This window comes from Phyllopteryx taeniolatus, chromosome 1 (genome assembly GCF_024500385.1).
Source record: "Phyllopteryx taeniolatus isolate TA_2022b chromosome 1, UOR_Ptae_1.2, whole genome shotgun sequence".
NCBI lineage: Eukaryota > Metazoa > Chordata > Actinopteri > Syngnathiformes > Syngnathidae > Phyllopteryx > Phyllopteryx taeniolatus.
The window spans coordinates 30,020,692-30,038,815 of NC_084502.1; the positions used below are offsets into that span (position 1 = coordinate 30,020,692).

Below are 18,124 nucleotides of genomic sequence, written 5' to 3' on the forward strand. Positions count from 1 at the left end.
TAAAAAATAAAGCTCCTAGAATGGCCCAGCCAATCACCTGACTTGAATCCAATCGAAAATCTATGGAAAGAACTGAAACTCAAGGTCCATAAAAGATGCCCACGGAACCTTCAAGATTTGAAGACTGCTTGTGTGGAGAATGGGCCAAAATCACACCAGAAGAACGCATGCGACTAGTTTCTCCATACAGGAGGTGTCTTGAAGCTGTCATTGCAAACAGTGGCTTTTGTACATAGTATTAAATACATTCCAGTTGGTGTGTTCAATACTTTTTCCCGGTGTCATTTCACATCGCTACATACAACTTAATTTCTGAGCTCATTTGTTCTACTTTGTACGTATGCATTACTTGGGTTGTTCCCAACATCTGTTGAAATTGTCTTGTCAATAGCACCTTTGGAAATATATTTGAGAAAAATGGTGACGTGTTAAATACTTATTTCAACGGCTGTAAGCAGCAAACATGGAAAATGCAGCCAAAATGCAATCTTGGTCTCGGTGGCGTCATTAGGCCTGTTTTTTTGGGCGGGGAGCTTCACACCCTCCCCTAAAATGTTCTTAAGCCCCCCTAAACTATTTGGTGATTATTTATTTATTTATTAATTTCTACATACAAAAGAAGTAACAACAAATTCAATATAAAGTGGCCAGGAAATGAATTTAAATAATCACATAACCTATGATGATTCACTTAAATGTTATCATAAATCTATAAGTGTCATAGAGAGCCCTTCAAGTTTGTCGTTATCCAATCCGTTCTACTTGTTCATATAGAGAACGTCCTTCTTACTGAATTACCAGTCCATGTTTTACCTGCGACCTTACTTGCACTGGTATCTGCCTCTAATAGCGTGTACATTTAGTGTGTACCTGTGAAGGGACCTCACAGGGTTGATTAAAATTAGCATAAGGAAAAGAAAGTGAAGGATGATCATTATTCACCTAAATATGATCATAAATCCCTTCAATTCGTAGTGTGGTAGAGTGCCCCAAATCCTTTCCACATTATTATATAGAGAATGTCCTTATTACTGAAAATACAGTCCATGTTTTCCGTGCGACCTTGCTTGCACTGGTACCTGCCTGCTGCTATCTTGCCTAAATAGCACACAGCGCTGACTAAAAGCAGCGTGAGGAAAAGAACGTGACGGATGGACATAAAGTTTTTTCAAGAAAGTAAGTCATCATCACTGCTTGTGGTAACAATTAGTTAGCTGTGGCCCCCACCAAACAGCAGAAAGTCCCATGCTGCTACTAACAAGCTTGTCAATTAGCCTGAAATGCATTGTGAAGCTTTTGGCTGTTTACATAAAGATGAACGAGGTTATAGAGTGAACTTTGTGTATGAATTCACACCATGAAACAGGAGCTGACCTCATTCACTCAGTTGAGTGGATATTACTAATAATAGACTATTGAACTTTAGCAATCAGGACGGATGAGTAGAGAGATTAACAAGGGAGTGACATCGACTGGAAATTTGAGTCTAAAGGATTTCACAGAATAAAGCCATTTGTGATCCAGTCTAGGAATCAGCAGCCCTGGGCACGTCTGATCACTGCTTAATTCACTTAATACCGACATACAGACAAGAACTTAAACGTACGAAGCCGACAGTGAAAACAGTGAAAAAGTGGACCAATGAAGCAAAGATGGAACTTCAAAGCTGTTTAGACTGCACAGACTGGAGTGTCTTTGAAAAGTCAGCTGGCAGCTTGGATGAATATATGGACACTGTCTCATCCAATATCATTTTCTGTGAAGATGTGCGTGTACCAACAAAGTCATTTCGCACATTCAATAACAACATGCCGTGGTTCACTGCCAAACTTAAGCAACTAAGGGACAGGGCCATGTATAATCGAGCTAGAAATCTGCTGACTAAAGAAATTAACACTGCAAAGAGGAACTATGCACCAAAGTTGGAAAAACAGTTTAGCGCGAACGACTCTAAATCAGTCTGGCATGCATTCCAATAGCTGACCAATTACAAGCGACGATCCCCCCAACCTGAGAACAATAGCACACAAGCCAACGACTTGAATACCTTCTACTGCAGATTTGAAAAGGACACTTTCACACCGCACACCCACCCAGCCGCACCACCGACCGCAATCACACCTCTGACTTCTGCGTTAACCATCTACGAAAAGATTAACAAAGCGGCAGGCCCGGACCATGTGTCCCCATCCTGCCTCAAAGTCGCGCGGACCAGTTCACTCCAGTCTTCACACAGATCTTCAATAGATCTCTGGAACTGTGCGAAGTACCATCCTGTTTCAAACACTCCACCATCATTCCAGTCCCCAAGAAACCTACAATCTCGGGTCTAAATGACTACAGGCCTGTTGCCTTGACATCTGTGGTCATGAAGTCCTTTGAATGTCTCGTGCTGGACCACCTCAAGAGCGTCACAGGTCCCCTGCTGGACCCCCTGCAGTTTGCCTACCGAGCAAACAGGTCTGCGGATGATGCAGTCAACATGGGACTGGACTTCATCCTAGAACACCTCGACAGTGCAGGGACCTATGTGAGGATCCTGTTCGTGGACTTCAGCTCAGCATTCAACACCATCATCCCTGAACTCCTTTCCTCCAAGCTTCTCCAGCTCAGCGTCTCTCCTGCCATCTGCCAGTGGATTTACAGCTTCCTGACGGGCAAGACACAGCAGGTGAGGCTGGGAGAGACCACCTCATCCACACGCAGCATCAGCACTGGGGCACCCCAAGGTTGTGTCCTCTCTCCGCTGCTCTTCTCTCTCTACATGAATGACTGCACCTCAACGCACCCGGCTGTCAAACTCCTGAAGTTTGCAGATGACACCACTGTCATCGGCCTCATCAAGGATGGTGACGAGTCTGCATATCGACAGGAAGTGGAGCGGCTGGAGCTGTGGTGTGGCCGACACAACCTGGAGCTGAACACGCTCAAGACTGTAGAGATGATCGTGGACTTCAGGAGGCATCCTTTGCCACAGCTGCCCCTCACGTTGTCCAGCTGCCTTGTGTCAACCATCGAGACCTTCAAGTTCCTGGGAATTACAGTCTCTCAGGATCTGAAGTGGGCAACCAACATCAACTCCGTCCTCAAAAAGGCCCAGCAGAGGATGTACTTCCTGCGGCTTCTGAGAAAGCACGGCCTGTCACCGGAGCTGCTGAGACAGTTGGACACAGCGGTCATCGAATCAGTCCTGTGTTCTTCCATCACAGTCTGGTTTGGTGCTGCTACAAAAAACAACAAACTCCGACTGCAACGGACAATCAAAACTGCTGAAAAGATTGTCGGTACCCCCCTACCCACCCTTGAGGACTTGCACGCTGCCAGATCTAAGACAAGAGCGTGCAAAATCCTCTCGGACGCTCCACATCCCGGTCACCGGCTCTTCCAGCTCCTTCCCTCAGGTAGGCGCTACCGATCAATGCAAACTAGAACTAGCAGACATTCCAATAGCTTCTTCCCTCTTGCAATCAACATTTTAAACAGCTAACCTACATTGCAACATGCTGCCAATTTCTTGTCTGAGTTTGTTGTCACATTTCTCTCGGGCCAATTATATTTTACTCGTGCACTCACTGTCGCAGTCTCGCCACGCTGCACTATTTGCATATCTGTTGTTGACCAATACTGGCCACTCATGCCAGAGTAGCATCTGCCCCATTTTCACAGTGACTGAGAAATATCTGGAACATTTGCACAATCAACATTGTCCCAGATTATCTCACTACTCGTCACTTTAAACTGCATAGAGTCCTTGAAGTCTCGGCGCCCTTTGCACAGTGGTCATTGCACCGGACTATTGCTCTAAGTGCTGCATCTTTTTGCACAATTGTCAAAAAATAATAATAATTTGTACCGGCATTACCAGATAACTAGCAACCCTGTATTGCTCAGTGACTGTTTTTGTCAATGTCTTTATGTCTCAAAAGTGTTCTATGTCAATTGACTGTCTGTTGTCGTACTAGATCGGCTCCAACTACCAGAGACAAATTCATTGTGTGTCTTTTGGACATAGTTGGCAAATAAAGATGATTCTGATTCTGATATGCAACTCAATATGGAGATGAAATATGAAACATTTCAGTCAAGGTGGATCATATAAGACTTGTTTAACTTGAAATTTTATTTAGGTGAGTTATGATTAGAGAGTGGAGAGAGCCAAGAGATATATATGAGCCAAATTAACCTGGCCCATATATTTTAAAGACTTCTTTAATATTACTTTATTGTTTAATTTAAAAGTAATTAAGTAATATTGTTCTCCAACCATTTTAGTCACATATGTGCACATAATGTAATCTCTGTGACTCCAAAAGTATTTTGGAACAGTTATTGTGTTGTGGGCCAAAGTCATTAGCCATTAGCCTCTATAGTGATCAATTATTATTAATTGTTTTTCAATATATCTTGAAGGCGAAGAATTCAGTCTTGCAGTATTGTCGTCTTTACTATCTGAGTCATAACAGAGTAATAAACCGATTTGACACCCTTAAAAACAGAGTGCTTTCGTTGATGCTTCCACACACCAAGTAGCTCTTGATTGCAGCTATTAATTTGATTTTGATTATTGTTAACTCCTGGAAGGGAATTTTCTGTAATTATTTTGTTAATTGAAAATCATGGGCTTGGCTGACTTTGTGACAACACAGTGACCTTTTTTACATACAGTTTTGCACATACTGAAAGAATGTCTACATATTTTCTTTTTGTGGTTAATGCTGTAAACATACTTCCTGTGTTTGTGTACTGTGTTAAAAAAAAAAGACTCAAATAGCACTCAAAATCTAACAGTGTCTTAAAACCTTTGCCCAGTATTGTTTTAAAATCTGTCTAAAAATTTAAAAAAGCAACTTCTCGGTCTTCATTGGCTGTTTGTAAAATTTTGTGCTCACACGCTACATTCGCTCACGTCCTGTGCATCTCCTGGGGACTAAGCCCGCCCATCCCTAAAACCTACTGACGCCCCTGGTTGTTCCCCTGCAGCGCTGCAGGAGCACTGTAACACCGAGCAGCCGACAACAGGACTTTCTCATGGCGACCAAAATGCTACCTCACAGACAGACCGGTCAGCTGGTGCCAATGGTGTGTGTGATGTCAGCGGGAAAGGGGAGGAGCCAGCAACAGAGGGTGCTCGTGAGAATGGGCAGCAGGTGATTGACAGTGTCCCAAGTCAAATTGCTCTCAGGTTACCATGGAAACTGACTTTGTTTCCTTCCTTTTTGCAGAGTGAAGCCCAGCTGAAACAAACACAATTACATGGTGAGAACATTTGTATTATTTAATTACACCCCATGGTAGTCACATGCTATTAGACCAGTGATTCCCAACCTTTATGGAGCCAAGGCACATATTTTACAATTGAAAAATCTCACGGCGCACCAACAAACAAAAATGTCACAAAAAGTGGATACATTAATTACTGTATGTACTTCCTGCCATCTAATAGAAGAGCATTTATTTGTTCTGTCTGTCACTTTGCCTCACTGGCATAAATAGATGAATAAAGATACTTTATTTCTTGGAAAGTAAGTAAAATTTGATATTTCCCACAGCACACCTGAAGAGCGCTCACGGCACACTAATGTGCCCCAGCACACTGGTTGGGAATCACTGTATTAGACTATACAGTGGACGAAACATGTAGCTTTATTCAAATCCACCAGGTGGTGCTAAATGGCCACCACACTCATCGGCAATGGCTGCACAACTTCAGACTGATGTGTCACAAACAATATGTTGTATTGTTATTGTGGTCCTATTAATTATACTACTCGCAAAAAGTTACGATTATTTTGCATTACCATAACACTGCCAGAAGACTATCACAACAGTAGCACAGCACTATCACTACCACAACTGAAGCCTTCATAAGGCAGACATACTATGCATCTGGGCCGATCCCAATTTTTACAACTCGCGTGTAAATGGTGTATTGTGTGTCTAGCACACTAATTGGCAGACTGCCCCTGCTGTGTGCGGCGCCCCCTTTAGGCCTGTCAGAGAAGAGCGTAGAGGAGATTGTAGCTAAGCACTCAGCGCTAGGCTGGTCGGCTGCTCTGTGTCCAATAACTCACTGCTTTGGAGCAGAGCTGGAGGTCGCCCTGAACACCCAGCATGAGGAGAAGAGGCTGCTGAGGGAGCAACTGCGCCACCTGGAGGTGTGTGCGCAAGCACACACACACTCACTTGCCACTGACCTGACACCTGTCTCACACACACACACACACACACACCTGTTGCTCTGTCACACTCACAAGCACTGACACTCTCCTTTCATTCAGCTGTCACACACACCTGTTGCTCTGTCACGCACACTTGACACATACTTAACATTCACTTGTCACACTGTCGAAAACCTGACACCACGTTACACTCTCTCTCTCTCTCTCTCTCTCGCTATATATATATATATATATATATATATATATATATACATATATGTCTGTGTATATGTATGTGTGTATATATATATATATATATATGTGTGTGTGTGTATATTTGTTTATATGTATGTGTTGTGTATATATATATATATATATATATATATATATATATGTGTGTGAGTGTGTGTGTGTGTATATATTTGTTTATATGTATATATATATGTATAATAATTTATTGTTCAGTGAACGAACATTGGAAAGGAAGATAGGCAGAGCGGTGTTTGGATGGGTTAGCTGTTCTTATCTTAGCTGTTACCCCATTGCGTCAACCGTGCTTTCGCATGCGGCCAAACCACCCCTGCTTGCTCCTCTGTCGGCTATAGGTGCTAAGCGTGAGCGTGGTAGTTACGAACTCAGTCACTGGATGGTTGTAATTTCAGCAAGTGCTGGCGACATAAGCTAATTTACTGCAGATATTGACTTTATGGAGTTGAATTTTGGTCATAATATACATGACTGTCAGGAGCAAATGCAACAACAGCCTCCTACCGAGTGGCCGCTGGCGAGTGGCAACCAGTGCACCCCTGAATGATACAGCTCTTATCGGTCCATTTTTTAAAAATTTTCTATTTATTTATTTAGTTATTGGGGGGGGGGGGGGGTTATCGGACTGATCGGTGTGACGTAATTTTTTTCCCAATATTGGCCCAATACTTATCAGTCCAATACTTATCCTGCATCTCTAGAAACAAGGCAAACATATAAACCAATAAAAACAAAACAAAACAAACAATAAAAGTGAAAGTAAAACAGTAGTCAACCCAATTAATGGTACTAAATTACTCGTACATGTATGATACATCATAAATTTGGTCTGATCTTCACCAAAATCGCAAGAATAAACAAACAGACTAACTTATACCACACAAAGAAATTACTGTATATATTTTCATTTTACTCTTGAAAATGGATAACATGTAAACATTCACAGGACCGGGAGGAAAATGTTTCTTCTAATTCTCCAAGAGCTAATCAGAGTCAGGTGTGAGCCAACCTACAGTCCAATCCATGATACAAGATTGAAGATGTGGCTTAAAGCTGGTCTGACCACTAGAAAACGCAATCAGTTTTGAATTGTTTGCTGTCAAGAAGCATTGCCTGATGTGTACCATGCCTCGCTCAAAGCAGCTCTCAGAAGACCTACGATTAAGAAATGTTAACATGAATAAAGCTGTAATAGGTTACAAAAGTATCTGTAAAAGTCTTGATGTTCATTAGTCCACAGTTAGACAAACTGTCTATAAATGGAGAAAGTGCAGCACTGTTGCTTATCTTCCAAGGAGTGGCTGTCATGTAAAGATGACTGCAAGAGCAGACCACAGAATGCTCAATGTGTCAGGTCTGCTGTCTCGGCACCCTGATCTGTGGCCGTGTGTGCATGTGTGCACGTGTGCTTGTTTGTGAGTTCTTGCAGGTGTGCTGCGTTGGAGTCACTCAGCAGCTGTATCCCATCTCCAATTAGCTGCCCTCCTTAAGGCTTCTTTATACACGCGCGTGCAGTCACTGCGGCTATCCCGCATGCAGTTTGTCTTGATACTCGAGCGCAACCCAAGCGCCCAGTTTTGAGAATGTACTGCAGTTCTCCTCCAAGTTGGGGGTGTCGCTACGGCTGGTATTGGCTAGGACACCACAGGGTGCATTTTTTGGCCATTTCCGGTAGCCGTTTTTACTTTCCTGTCCGGAACAAGGAACAAAGCAACAACAATTGCGACCGTGGAACAGTTTCTGCTAGAACAAATGGACCTAGATGAGCAGATGATATGTTTAATTATGCTGCAAAATCGATCAAGAAGGCGGGGGTGTAGATGGTATGTAGAACCAAGGGGAACGCTGAGTACGTCATCACAGCATGTGACTAAAACGGACCAATGTCGAGAGATGATCTCTGCGGTATTCTATGCGCAGCAAAATTTTTTGCCGTGTTCGCGTCAAGTGACGCAGAGGGGCCGCGCGGCCCAATGGGTCGGTCACGTGATACAATGCGGGAGTATAAAGAGGCCTTTAAGATGGCCATGGACTCCACCACGCTGCCAGATGGTCAATACTCAGCATCATGGGTGTGCTTAGTTTGCTCAGGGCCTGGACAGCTTTCTATCATCAATGGAAAAATTTATTCTCAAGTTTATCAAGATATCTTTTAGAGGAACTTGAGGCTATCTGTCCAACAGCTGAAGCTCAAAAGAGGATCAGTATTGCAACAGGACAATGACCCGAAACACAGAAGCAAATCAACAACAGAATGGCTTCAGAAGAAAAGAATGTATTCTGGAGTGGCCTCGTCAAAGTCCTGATCTCAGCCTGATTGAAATGCACAATAGACATCCCAGGAATCCTGCTAAACTGCAACAGATTTGTAAAGAGTACCGTAATTTCTCATGTATAATGCGCATTTCTTTCCCCCAAAAAATGTCAAAAGTCAATGGTACACATTTTACATGGGTATAGGGGAAAATGAAAACAACTTTCACATTTTATGAATGTATGCAGCCTCCGTTGTGCTCATAAGTTGACATACCCTGGCAGAATTTGTGAAATATTGTTTTAATACAACTGATGACTGAGGAACAACCATCATTAATTTCTTTATGGTTATGTTTTGTTTAAGGATAATGCTTTTCTGAAATGCTTGACAGTTTAATTTGAATCCCATTAAAATAAACTTAAATTGTTTCGCCTGGCCTTTCATGGTTTAGGGCTGTGAGTTTCAAAATAAGAGCAAGTTAATACAAATAATTACATGTTCAAATAAAGTGCTTAAGTTCAGAATAATTCTTTCAAAAAACTAACAAAATACAGATACAACTTAATGTTTTGATCATATGGGTAGAAGCAAAATCATGCATTGTAAAAATGCATAATACATTGGTAGCAGGGTTTTCCAGAATTTTTAGGTGAACTTTGGGGGTGTGCATTATACATGGGTGCGCATTATACATGAGAAATTACGGTAATGGTCCAAAATTCATCCTGATTGTTGAGCACGCCTGATCTCCAACTACAGGAGATGTTTGGTTGTTATTCCTTCCAAAGTAGGTTAAACCAGTTATTCAATTCAATCCTTACTTTTTCCTCCCTGTCCTGTGAATGTTTACATATTATTTTCAATAAAAATATGAAAGCATATAATTGTTCGTGGAATTATATTAAGCAGACTGATTTTTCTTGTGATTTAGATGATCAGACCACATTTTATGACCAATTTCTGCAGAAATGTAAGAAATTTCAAAGGCTTCACATACTATTTTCTCCCACCGTATTCAGCTGTCACTTTGACACATCTGTTTTACCTGTCAACAAAAATCATCATCTTCTCATAGTGAGCTTGGTCATGGACTTTATACGGTGACTGTTGTCATCATGTGAATTCAATCCTTTTCCCAATCAACTTCCAGGTGACCAAACAGGCTGAACTCTCCAAACTGCAGGATGAATTGTCAAAGGTAAACGTCACCAATGCTCGCCATGCTTTACCAATTCTTTGAGGGATCCTGGAATGATGCAACATTTGTCTTTCAGATGTCTGACAAGTTAAAGAAGAAACAGGAGAGGTGAGATGTCCATCACTTTTTGACCAATTTTTATTAAAAGGAGACATATTTACCCTTTTTTCCCTATTTAAAACTTAACCCCAATGATTAAGAATTACAGCACACTTAACATCTCTTTGACTTTATCTGAAATTTGCGTGTTTTGAGGCAAATGTCTTATGTCTGACCCCAATAATGTCGGATCAGCCGAGTAAGGCGTTTGCTACTGAGAGTGGGGCTATGGGCGAATATTTGTTGCGTCTTGGATGAGAGAAAGAGCGAGGGAGAAAGAACACCAGGGTTGTAATAGTTTAGGATTTTCCATTATAGTTTGCTTTTATTTAGTTTTGACTCTTCTTTTTCAAATTCAGTTAGTTTTAAGTAGATTTTAGAGCAGTTTTGTTATTAGTTTTTTGTTGTTGTTTTTTTCAAAAATGCTTTGGTTTAATTTTTATTAGTTTTAGTTTTTTTATAGGGAATATTTGTCAAGTATGAGATTAAATAAAGATCACAATCAGTATTGTGTAATAAAAACTCAACAAAAAAAATGTATTAAAAAAAATCTATTGTCTTACTAACAGATAAACATCTATCCACAAATCAAATACAAGTACTGTATAACAGTCCACAGAATTTGAAGTGCAATAAGGGCAGTGCATAATACTGCTGCTAAAGTTAGATTGGATTCATCACAATCCATCCATCCATCCATTTTCTACCGCTTACCCGGGTCGGGTTGCGTGGGCAGTAGCTTTAGCAGGGACGCCCAGACCTCCCTCTCCCCAGCTACTTTATCCAGCTCTTCCGGGGGGATCCCGAGGCGTTCGCAGGCCAGCCGTCCCCGGGGTCTCCTGCCGGTGGGACGTGCCCGGAACACCTCACCAGGGAGGCGTAGGGGAGGCATCCGAATCAGATGCCCCAGCCACCTCATCTGGCTCCTCTCGATGTGGAGGAGCAGCGACTCTACTCTGAGATCCTCCCGAATGACCGAGCTTCTCACCCTATCTCTAAGGGAGAGCCCGGACACCCTGCGGAGGAAACTCATTTTGGCCGCTTGTATCCGGGATCTTGTTCTTTTGGTCACGACCCACAGCTTCTGACAAGGGATTCTGCCAGACGTTCCCAGCAGACCCTCACAATACGTTTGGGGCGGCCACGTCGGACCGGCATCTTCCCCCACCATCGGAGCCAACTCACCACCAGGTGGTGATCAGTTGACAGCTTCGCCCCTCTCTTCACCCGAGTGTCCAAGACATGCGGCCGCAAGTCCGATGACACAACCACAAAGTCGATCATCGAACTGCGACCTAGGGTGTCCTGGTGCCAAGTGCACGTGTGGACACCATTATGCTTGAACATGGTGTTCGTTATGGACAATCTGTGATGAGCACAGAAGTCCAATAACAGAACACTGCTCGGGTTCTCATCGGGGGGCGGCGTTCCTCCCAATCACGCCCTTCCAGGTCTCACTGTCATTGCCCATGTGAGCATTGAAGTCCCCCAGCAGAACGATGGAGTCCCCAGCTCTTCACAATGTCCCGTAAAACCATTCATGAGGCATGCTTTGGTATTTCCCTTTTAAAAATGTGTTTGTATGTTTAACTTTAACTTGAAAATGAAGTTCTTATTTGCATGTTTTTCTTCCCTTGTTGCTAAATTGCAAACTTCTCAAGTGGACTTTCAGATTTGTGACTGATAGACAGATGGATAGAAAGTAAACTTGCTTTTACCTGCTTTATCTCCAGTGAAAGTGCATCCAGTCCGTTATTTTTTTTCTTTCTTTTGAGTCCGTGATTATTGTGACAAAGCTTTTCAAGTTTTCCTGTTGTTAAGTAGCGCTGTGAAAATGTCCTTTTTTTGCAGTAGTTCAGTCACCTGCTGTGTCAGCGAGACAAACTCCTTGTCTGCTTTCACATCTGCCTATCGTGGTGGGAAACAGCGGCATTTTGAGACTCTTGCCAGTTGCCCCTTTCTTGGAATTTTCCCCAGAAGACGAATAACCGACGTGCAGGTTCCGTGAAGGCGTTAGAGAGTCAGTAGTCATCTTAGCTGTTTCCGTTAGCAACACGTAGCAACGAAAACCGCTTGAACGTAAAAGTTAGTTTGGCGGCAAAACTTGCACTTGGTCTGACCAGCCGTTAATATGATGGCGCTGCCCAATGATGTCACTTCTCGGCGACACACAGTAAGTGAACTACAATTCCCAAAGGACTGTTGGACCATCCTTCTCTATCCGAAATAAATACATTTAAAATCAATCCAGAAACCTCATATATGAAATTAATTGACAAAGACGAAAACGAAGGACATTTTTGCTATAATTATAGTTTTTGCAAACGTAAAATTTGGTTTTAGTTAACGTTTTTTTAAAACATGCTAATTTTTATTTTATTTTGTTTGAAAAAAAATTTTTTTTAACTTTAGTTTTAATTTTAGTTTTATTTATTTTGTCCGTTTTTGTTCAGGATAATAACCTTGGTGCGAACCACCACAAAGACGCCATGGATTGCATTTTCACTGTTGGGGCAGCACTTAATCACACAGCCGCTAAATTACACTTGTCAAGTGGTCTGTGGATCCGTGTATGCTTGCGCATGCACCTGACACATCGTCAAACACAAATCTTCTTTATTCGTGGTTTTGAGTGATTTTTGCAGCTCTCATGGTTTCAAAATGTTCTTGTTCTATACTGCAGTTTCCAGCGTCTTCACGCGGAGAAGGAGGTTCTGTACAACGACAGCAGGTCAGAGCGACACGTCATTGTCACGTCTTCCCACCGTGATGAGTCTGAGACACGTCCACTTTGAACTTGTGGCAAATTTGTCTGCAGGACAAAGATTGAGGAGATCAACCAGAGAAAAGAGGAAGAGCTCAAATTGATGAACACGCGAATCCATAAGTTTCAGTTGGATTTAACTGCAGCCAGTCAGGTCAGAGGGCAACGTTTGGTCATCAACATGGTAACGATGGTAATCTTTGGGAAGTGAACGTTACTGGATGTTGTTTTTCTTCTGTGTTAGGTAACGATGGAGCTGAGAGAGAAGCTTGAAACCAGTGACAAAGATCACCAACTGGCTCTGTACGCTCTCAAAGATCAGGTCAGTTTGTTTTGTTAAACTTCATTCCCTGACCAAGGATTCCCCCAAGTGCACATCTGGACAACAAAAGTCTGAATTACAGGATTAACTTTATAGCAAATCCACCAGTGACACAGCACTTATTCTGTTATCCTCTTTTTACCACATTGGATGTTCTCTTGTTTTTCCTGGTTCTTTTTACTCGTGTCTTTTCCCTTCTCATTATCTTTCGCCTTTGCCTCTATGCTGCCCTCTGCCCGTGATGAGACACTGCAGGTAGCGAGTCAGAGCGCAGTCAGTCAGGAGCAGGTGGACAACATCTTGCAGGAGAACGATGCTCTGAGGACTAACCTAGTGGCTTTAGAACAGGTAATCTACTAGAAGAACATGCAAAAAACTACACTTTAGATGAAGCTAGGGCTTGGTGATTAATTGATTTAATCTGTTTGAATTTATGGGTCAAGATTTTTTTTTCTTTCAGAAATCTAGTAAACCCTCACTAGTTGTGATTATCTGAGATTTTATTTTGAGACTGTATCGCCCAGCCCGGGAAGATGATGAGTTGATGCTTTGCGTGTTTCCAGCTTTACGTTCTGTCCTCCCACTTTTGCTTCTTAAAGTTCTTCCCGTGCTGTCTGTCTGCGAAGCTCAGATATCTTCTGGAGGTCATATGACTTTGTCAAGTGCAGACGAGCACGTTCTCAGGTCTATTTGATGATTGCAGATTCAGACGAGCAAGATGCAGGAGGTCAACCTGCTGCGCGAGCAGCAGGAGGCGCAGGCGGCCGAACTGCAGCAGAGTCGGGCGCAGCAGGAAAAGCTTTTGGCCCAGAGGGACGACCTGGATTCACAGCTGCAGGTGGGCTTGGTGACATTCGTTGGACCAATTTTGTTTTTTACTTCCAAGCAACAGTTCTCATTGAGATCAATTATATATAGAGGTGGGTAGTAACACGCTACATAAACTCCATTACATTTATGTATTTTTAGAATAAAGTATACTTATCAGAACAGTTTTAATCCAACACACCTTTTACTTTAACTTGAGTATTTCTCTTAAGAATAAATGGTACATTTACTTCGTTACATTGAGCTACATTCTGCTCGCTACTTTTATTTTTAGTCATCTAATATTGCTTGTATATAGATTCAATATATTTAGTTTTGTCAGAGACTTTCCGACTTGGGCGCTGTCACATCATGTCGGTTTCACCAAGCCTACGGAACTACTAGTCACGTTTGACTCCAGTTGCCCCATCAAATGAAGCCTGACAGTCACATGAATGCACACGAAATCTCTGCAGCCTCACACAGACGCAATTCAGTTTTCAAAGTAACTAATTTTCATGATCCATGGTGAAAACAACAGTGAAAAGAAGAGCATGTACTCTCTGCCTGGTGAGTCTATTGTGGTGTTTCATGAGTGTTAAGTTAAGTCAAGATGATTTATTTTGGCAGGAGAATTTGCCCTAATTTATTTGTTATGAAGACTACATTTATCTGTTTGAGTTAAAGTATTATTGTGGAGCAATATCTGAATTTGCACATTCCCATTTTATATTTTTTGTGTAGTTGACATGATTTGATTAAATAATTAAATCAGAGGTTACCTATCCAGTTACTCAGTACTGATTAATGCGAACGAAGGGCTACTAGTTTGCTTCTGAGGCTGCTTCAGGTTTAACTACATGTCACTCACAGGTTATTCATACTACAGTTGCAAATAATCATCCATCCATCCATTTTCTTAACCACTTATCCTCATTAGGGTCGCGGGCGTGCTGGAGCCTATCCCAGCTATCTTCGGGCGGGAGGCGGGGTACACTCTGAACTTGTCGCCAGCTAATCGCAGGGTACATAGAAACAAACAACCACACTCACATTCACACCTACGGGCAATTTAGAGTCTTCAATTAACCTACCACGCATGTTTTGGGGATGTGGGAGGAAACCGGAGTGCCCGGAGAAAACCCACGCTGGCACGGGGAGAACATGCAAACTCCACACAGGCGAGGCCGGGATTTGAACCCCAGTCCTCAGAACTGTGAGGCAGATGTGCTAAGCAGTCGTCCACCATTCCGCCCAAATAATCATTATCTTTGTAATAAATTAAACTTCCACTATTTTTTTTTCCATAAATTGATTATGATTCAGTTACTGGTTTTGTCCATAACAGAGAATGGGGGAAATGTTGATCATTTTCCCAAATAAAAGCAAATGTTTGCAAATGTCTTATTTTGATTAACCACAAAAGATAGTCTGCTTTCATGAAGGACGATAGATATCGGAGAATATTTACTCTTGGTCGGCTGAAATCAGAGGATTTGGACAATTTTAAGTTAAACAATGACTCTAAACAATCTATTGTCAAAATAGTTGTCAATTAATTTTTCGGGTCGATTACTTGTCAATTTATCAATTAATTGTAAAACGTCTAACCTCAAGGCATTTACAGATGCTTTTGCAACCTTTTCCGGCTTCATGCAAGTTAACAATTCTTAATTGTTGGTCTTCTGAGGGTGATTTTGTGCGAGGCATGGTTAAAATTGGGCAAAGCTTTTTGAGAATAGAAAACTCAAAATGTGTATGTTAGGGCAGCTTTAACCATCCATCCATTTTCCGAACAGCTTATCCTCACTAGGGTCGCGGGCATGCTGGAGCCTATCCCAGCTATCTTCGGGCGAGAGGCAGGGTACACCCTGAATTGGTCGCCAGCCAATCGCAGGGCACATAGAAACATTCGCACTCACATTCACACCTACGGGCAATTTAGAGTCCTCAATTAACCTACCATGCATGTTTTTGGAATGTGGGAGGAAACCGGAGGACCTGGAGAAAACCCACGCAGGCACAGGGAGAACATGCAAACTCCACACAGGCGAGGCCGGATTTTAACCTAGCTCTCCAGAACTGTGAGGCGGATGTGCTAACCAGTCGTTCACCGTGCCACCCAGCTTTAACCAACACCTCAAAATCTCGTCACATTGATCTATGTTGGCTGAATCCTCACCCCGATTAGCTCTTGGACAAATCATTAGCCCTGGCCTAGGAGTTTCACATACAAACCACTCCATCTGCACCCAGTAAAATCATGAAAACATATTGTTTATGTGGTTTTAGGTGAAGTAGACATTTTTTATTTTTTTTGTGACTTGGATAAAGTCCAATTTATGCAGAGTAATGTCGTTAATGCCAAAGGCTCCAGATACATTTTCTTGCAACTGTATTAATACAATTTGTTTCCTTCCTTGTGTCCTTGACTGCCCTTCCTTCAGGAGTCCAGTTTTGCCAACAGGAAGTTGTTGGAGCAGTTAACAGAAGAAGGACAAGAGAAAGAGAAGCTCCTGAGGGAGTTTGAAGAGAGCAAGAAGGTACATACATACACACACACACACAAGATAATATGCATACCATGGCTCTATACTAACTTTTGCACTAGTAGCACTGGTGCGACCAACTGAAAAAGTTGGTCAGCATATGATTTGGTCGCACCATTTTTTGAGGACGTACAGCATGACCATGGCATACCATAGTTTCGATTGACAGTGACTCAAGATATATTTGCAAAGTATGTTACTGTGAACAAGAAGTTTTCCTGTAGCAAGCAGTGGCAGACAAAAAAGGTAAAAACAAAAAACAAAGGCTTTACTTTTGTTTATTTGTTTGCCTTTAAGGATCAGTTCTTATAGTGAGGGCTCCTAACCATCTTCCCCTGGGAGAGTCAATTTTGAGCATTACCACAATCATATGATTGCATAAGTATACCAGCAGTAGGGTTGGGCATCGTTTGAATTTGAGCGATTCCGATTCCTTATTTTGATTCCGGTTCCAAACGATTCTCGATTCCGATTCTTTTAGGGGGCTGGGTCAAAAAGGTTTGCATTTTTTAAATAAAGGGTGTCCAAATTATGAACATCCATTTACTTAGCAGCCCGCAACACAGACTAAAATGAACATTTGACTCAGGGTTCTGTTTAACCAGTATCAATATCAACCCTATGAACTAAATGGCAATGTGTGTGGAACTAACCCAATTGAATTAATATTCATTAATTAATGTTTTAGCTAAAAGTTAAATATAGCATTGTTAAAATAGTCATTTGGGACTGTTTCATCGCGTCAACTGGTATATATGTGCAAGTTTTAACTTGACTTCCTATTTTAAGCTTGTAGCCTTTTGTTTTGAAGGGTACGCACCGGAACTCAGCATTTCCCAATTCATTGCGATATAAAGTTGCTACGGTGAAGTTTTAGCTCAATGTTAAGCTTTTTTTTCTGTCATCAGCGCTTACGTTGGTTTGAAGACTAAAATAAACGCTAAAAACCATCAGTGCAAAAGTGCAACAAACCGTTTACCTTCTTAGCTGTCTCAATGTTGGCATAGATGTATTTCACTGAAGTGCCGCGCAGTGTAGGCTGAGGCTCGGAGCGTGTCAGAGGTTACACATCGTGAAAGCCTCCTTTGCACAATATAATCTTATTCCAAGTGTTGCAGTGAGGCAGTGTTTTTAACGAAGTTAAGACATACTTTTGTTCACCGCTGTTGGGCACAAGCACGTCTTTGTCCATGTTTTTCTTCGTTGGTTTTCGCGGCTTCTACGTTGGTTTTTAGCTGTAGGCTAAAACTGAAAACCGAAACTGGGAACCGAAATTTTTAAATTTGAATGACTCTGGGCGAACTGGAACGTTAGTCCCGGATCCAATCGATTCTCGATGCCCAACCCTAACCACCAACATATAAAAGTATTGTTTATGATTATTCACACTATTTTGCAAATTATTTACTAGCAAAACAAACCAATTTACCTATTTAAAATAATAGTCACAAAATTATTACTACTGCAATTATTGCACTTTATTTTAACGAGAGTTTGTTTTCTTATACAATCCTCTTTAAAAAAAAGTCTGGGCTTTTTAACTTTGCACATACAGTATCTTTATATGTCTATGCTATAAACAGGGTTTAGAGAGAGAGAGAGCTAGATTTGTTAGCTTTGCACGCTTCATAACAAAGGTATTAAAACTCTTGCACATGATGTGTTTATAATAATGAGTGACTTGAAAATGACGGACAAATTAA

At 41.8% G+C, this 18,124-nt stretch overlaps 1 protein-coding gene across 13 annotated transcripts in view; it reads left to right on the forward strand.

Annotated features, from left to right (window-relative positions):
• gripap1 (GRIP1 associated protein 1) overlaps window positions 1–18,124 on the forward strand; it is a 45,882-nt gene that overhangs the window by 10,152 nt on the left and 17,606 nt on the right. For 3 of the 13 annotated variants that reach the window (XR_009790438.1, XR_009790439.1, XM_061787393.1), the window contains exons 1-12: window positions 1,550–3,401; window positions 4,981–5,147; window positions 5,223–5,256; window positions 5,989–6,155; window positions 9,833–9,880; window positions 9,957–9,988; window positions 12,663–12,710; window positions 12,798–12,897; window positions 12,988–13,065; window positions 13,321–13,413; window positions 13,769–13,903; window positions 16,320–16,415. Coding sequence is in view for 7 of the 13 variants with exons in the window: in XM_061787393.1 (XP_061643377.1) it covers window positions 2,369–3,401; window positions 4,981–5,147; window positions 5,223–5,256; window positions 5,989–6,155; window positions 9,833–9,880; window positions 9,957–9,988; window positions 12,663–12,710; window positions 12,798–12,897; window positions 12,988–13,065; window positions 13,321–13,413; window positions 13,769–13,903; window positions 16,320–16,415 (2,031 nt within the window). In the remaining 6 variants the exon portion in view is untranslated. Of the gene's footprint in view, window positions 1–1,544; window positions 3,402–4,980; window positions 5,148–5,222; window positions 5,257–5,988; window positions 6,156–9,832; window positions 9,881–9,956; window positions 9,989–12,662; window positions 12,711–12,797; window positions 12,898–12,987; window positions 13,066–13,320; window positions 13,414–13,768; window positions 13,904–16,319; window positions 16,416–18,124 lie in introns of those variants that run through there. The other 10 variants (XM_061787409.1, XM_061787427.1, XR_009790444.1 and 7 more) reach the window with 9 other exon arrangements.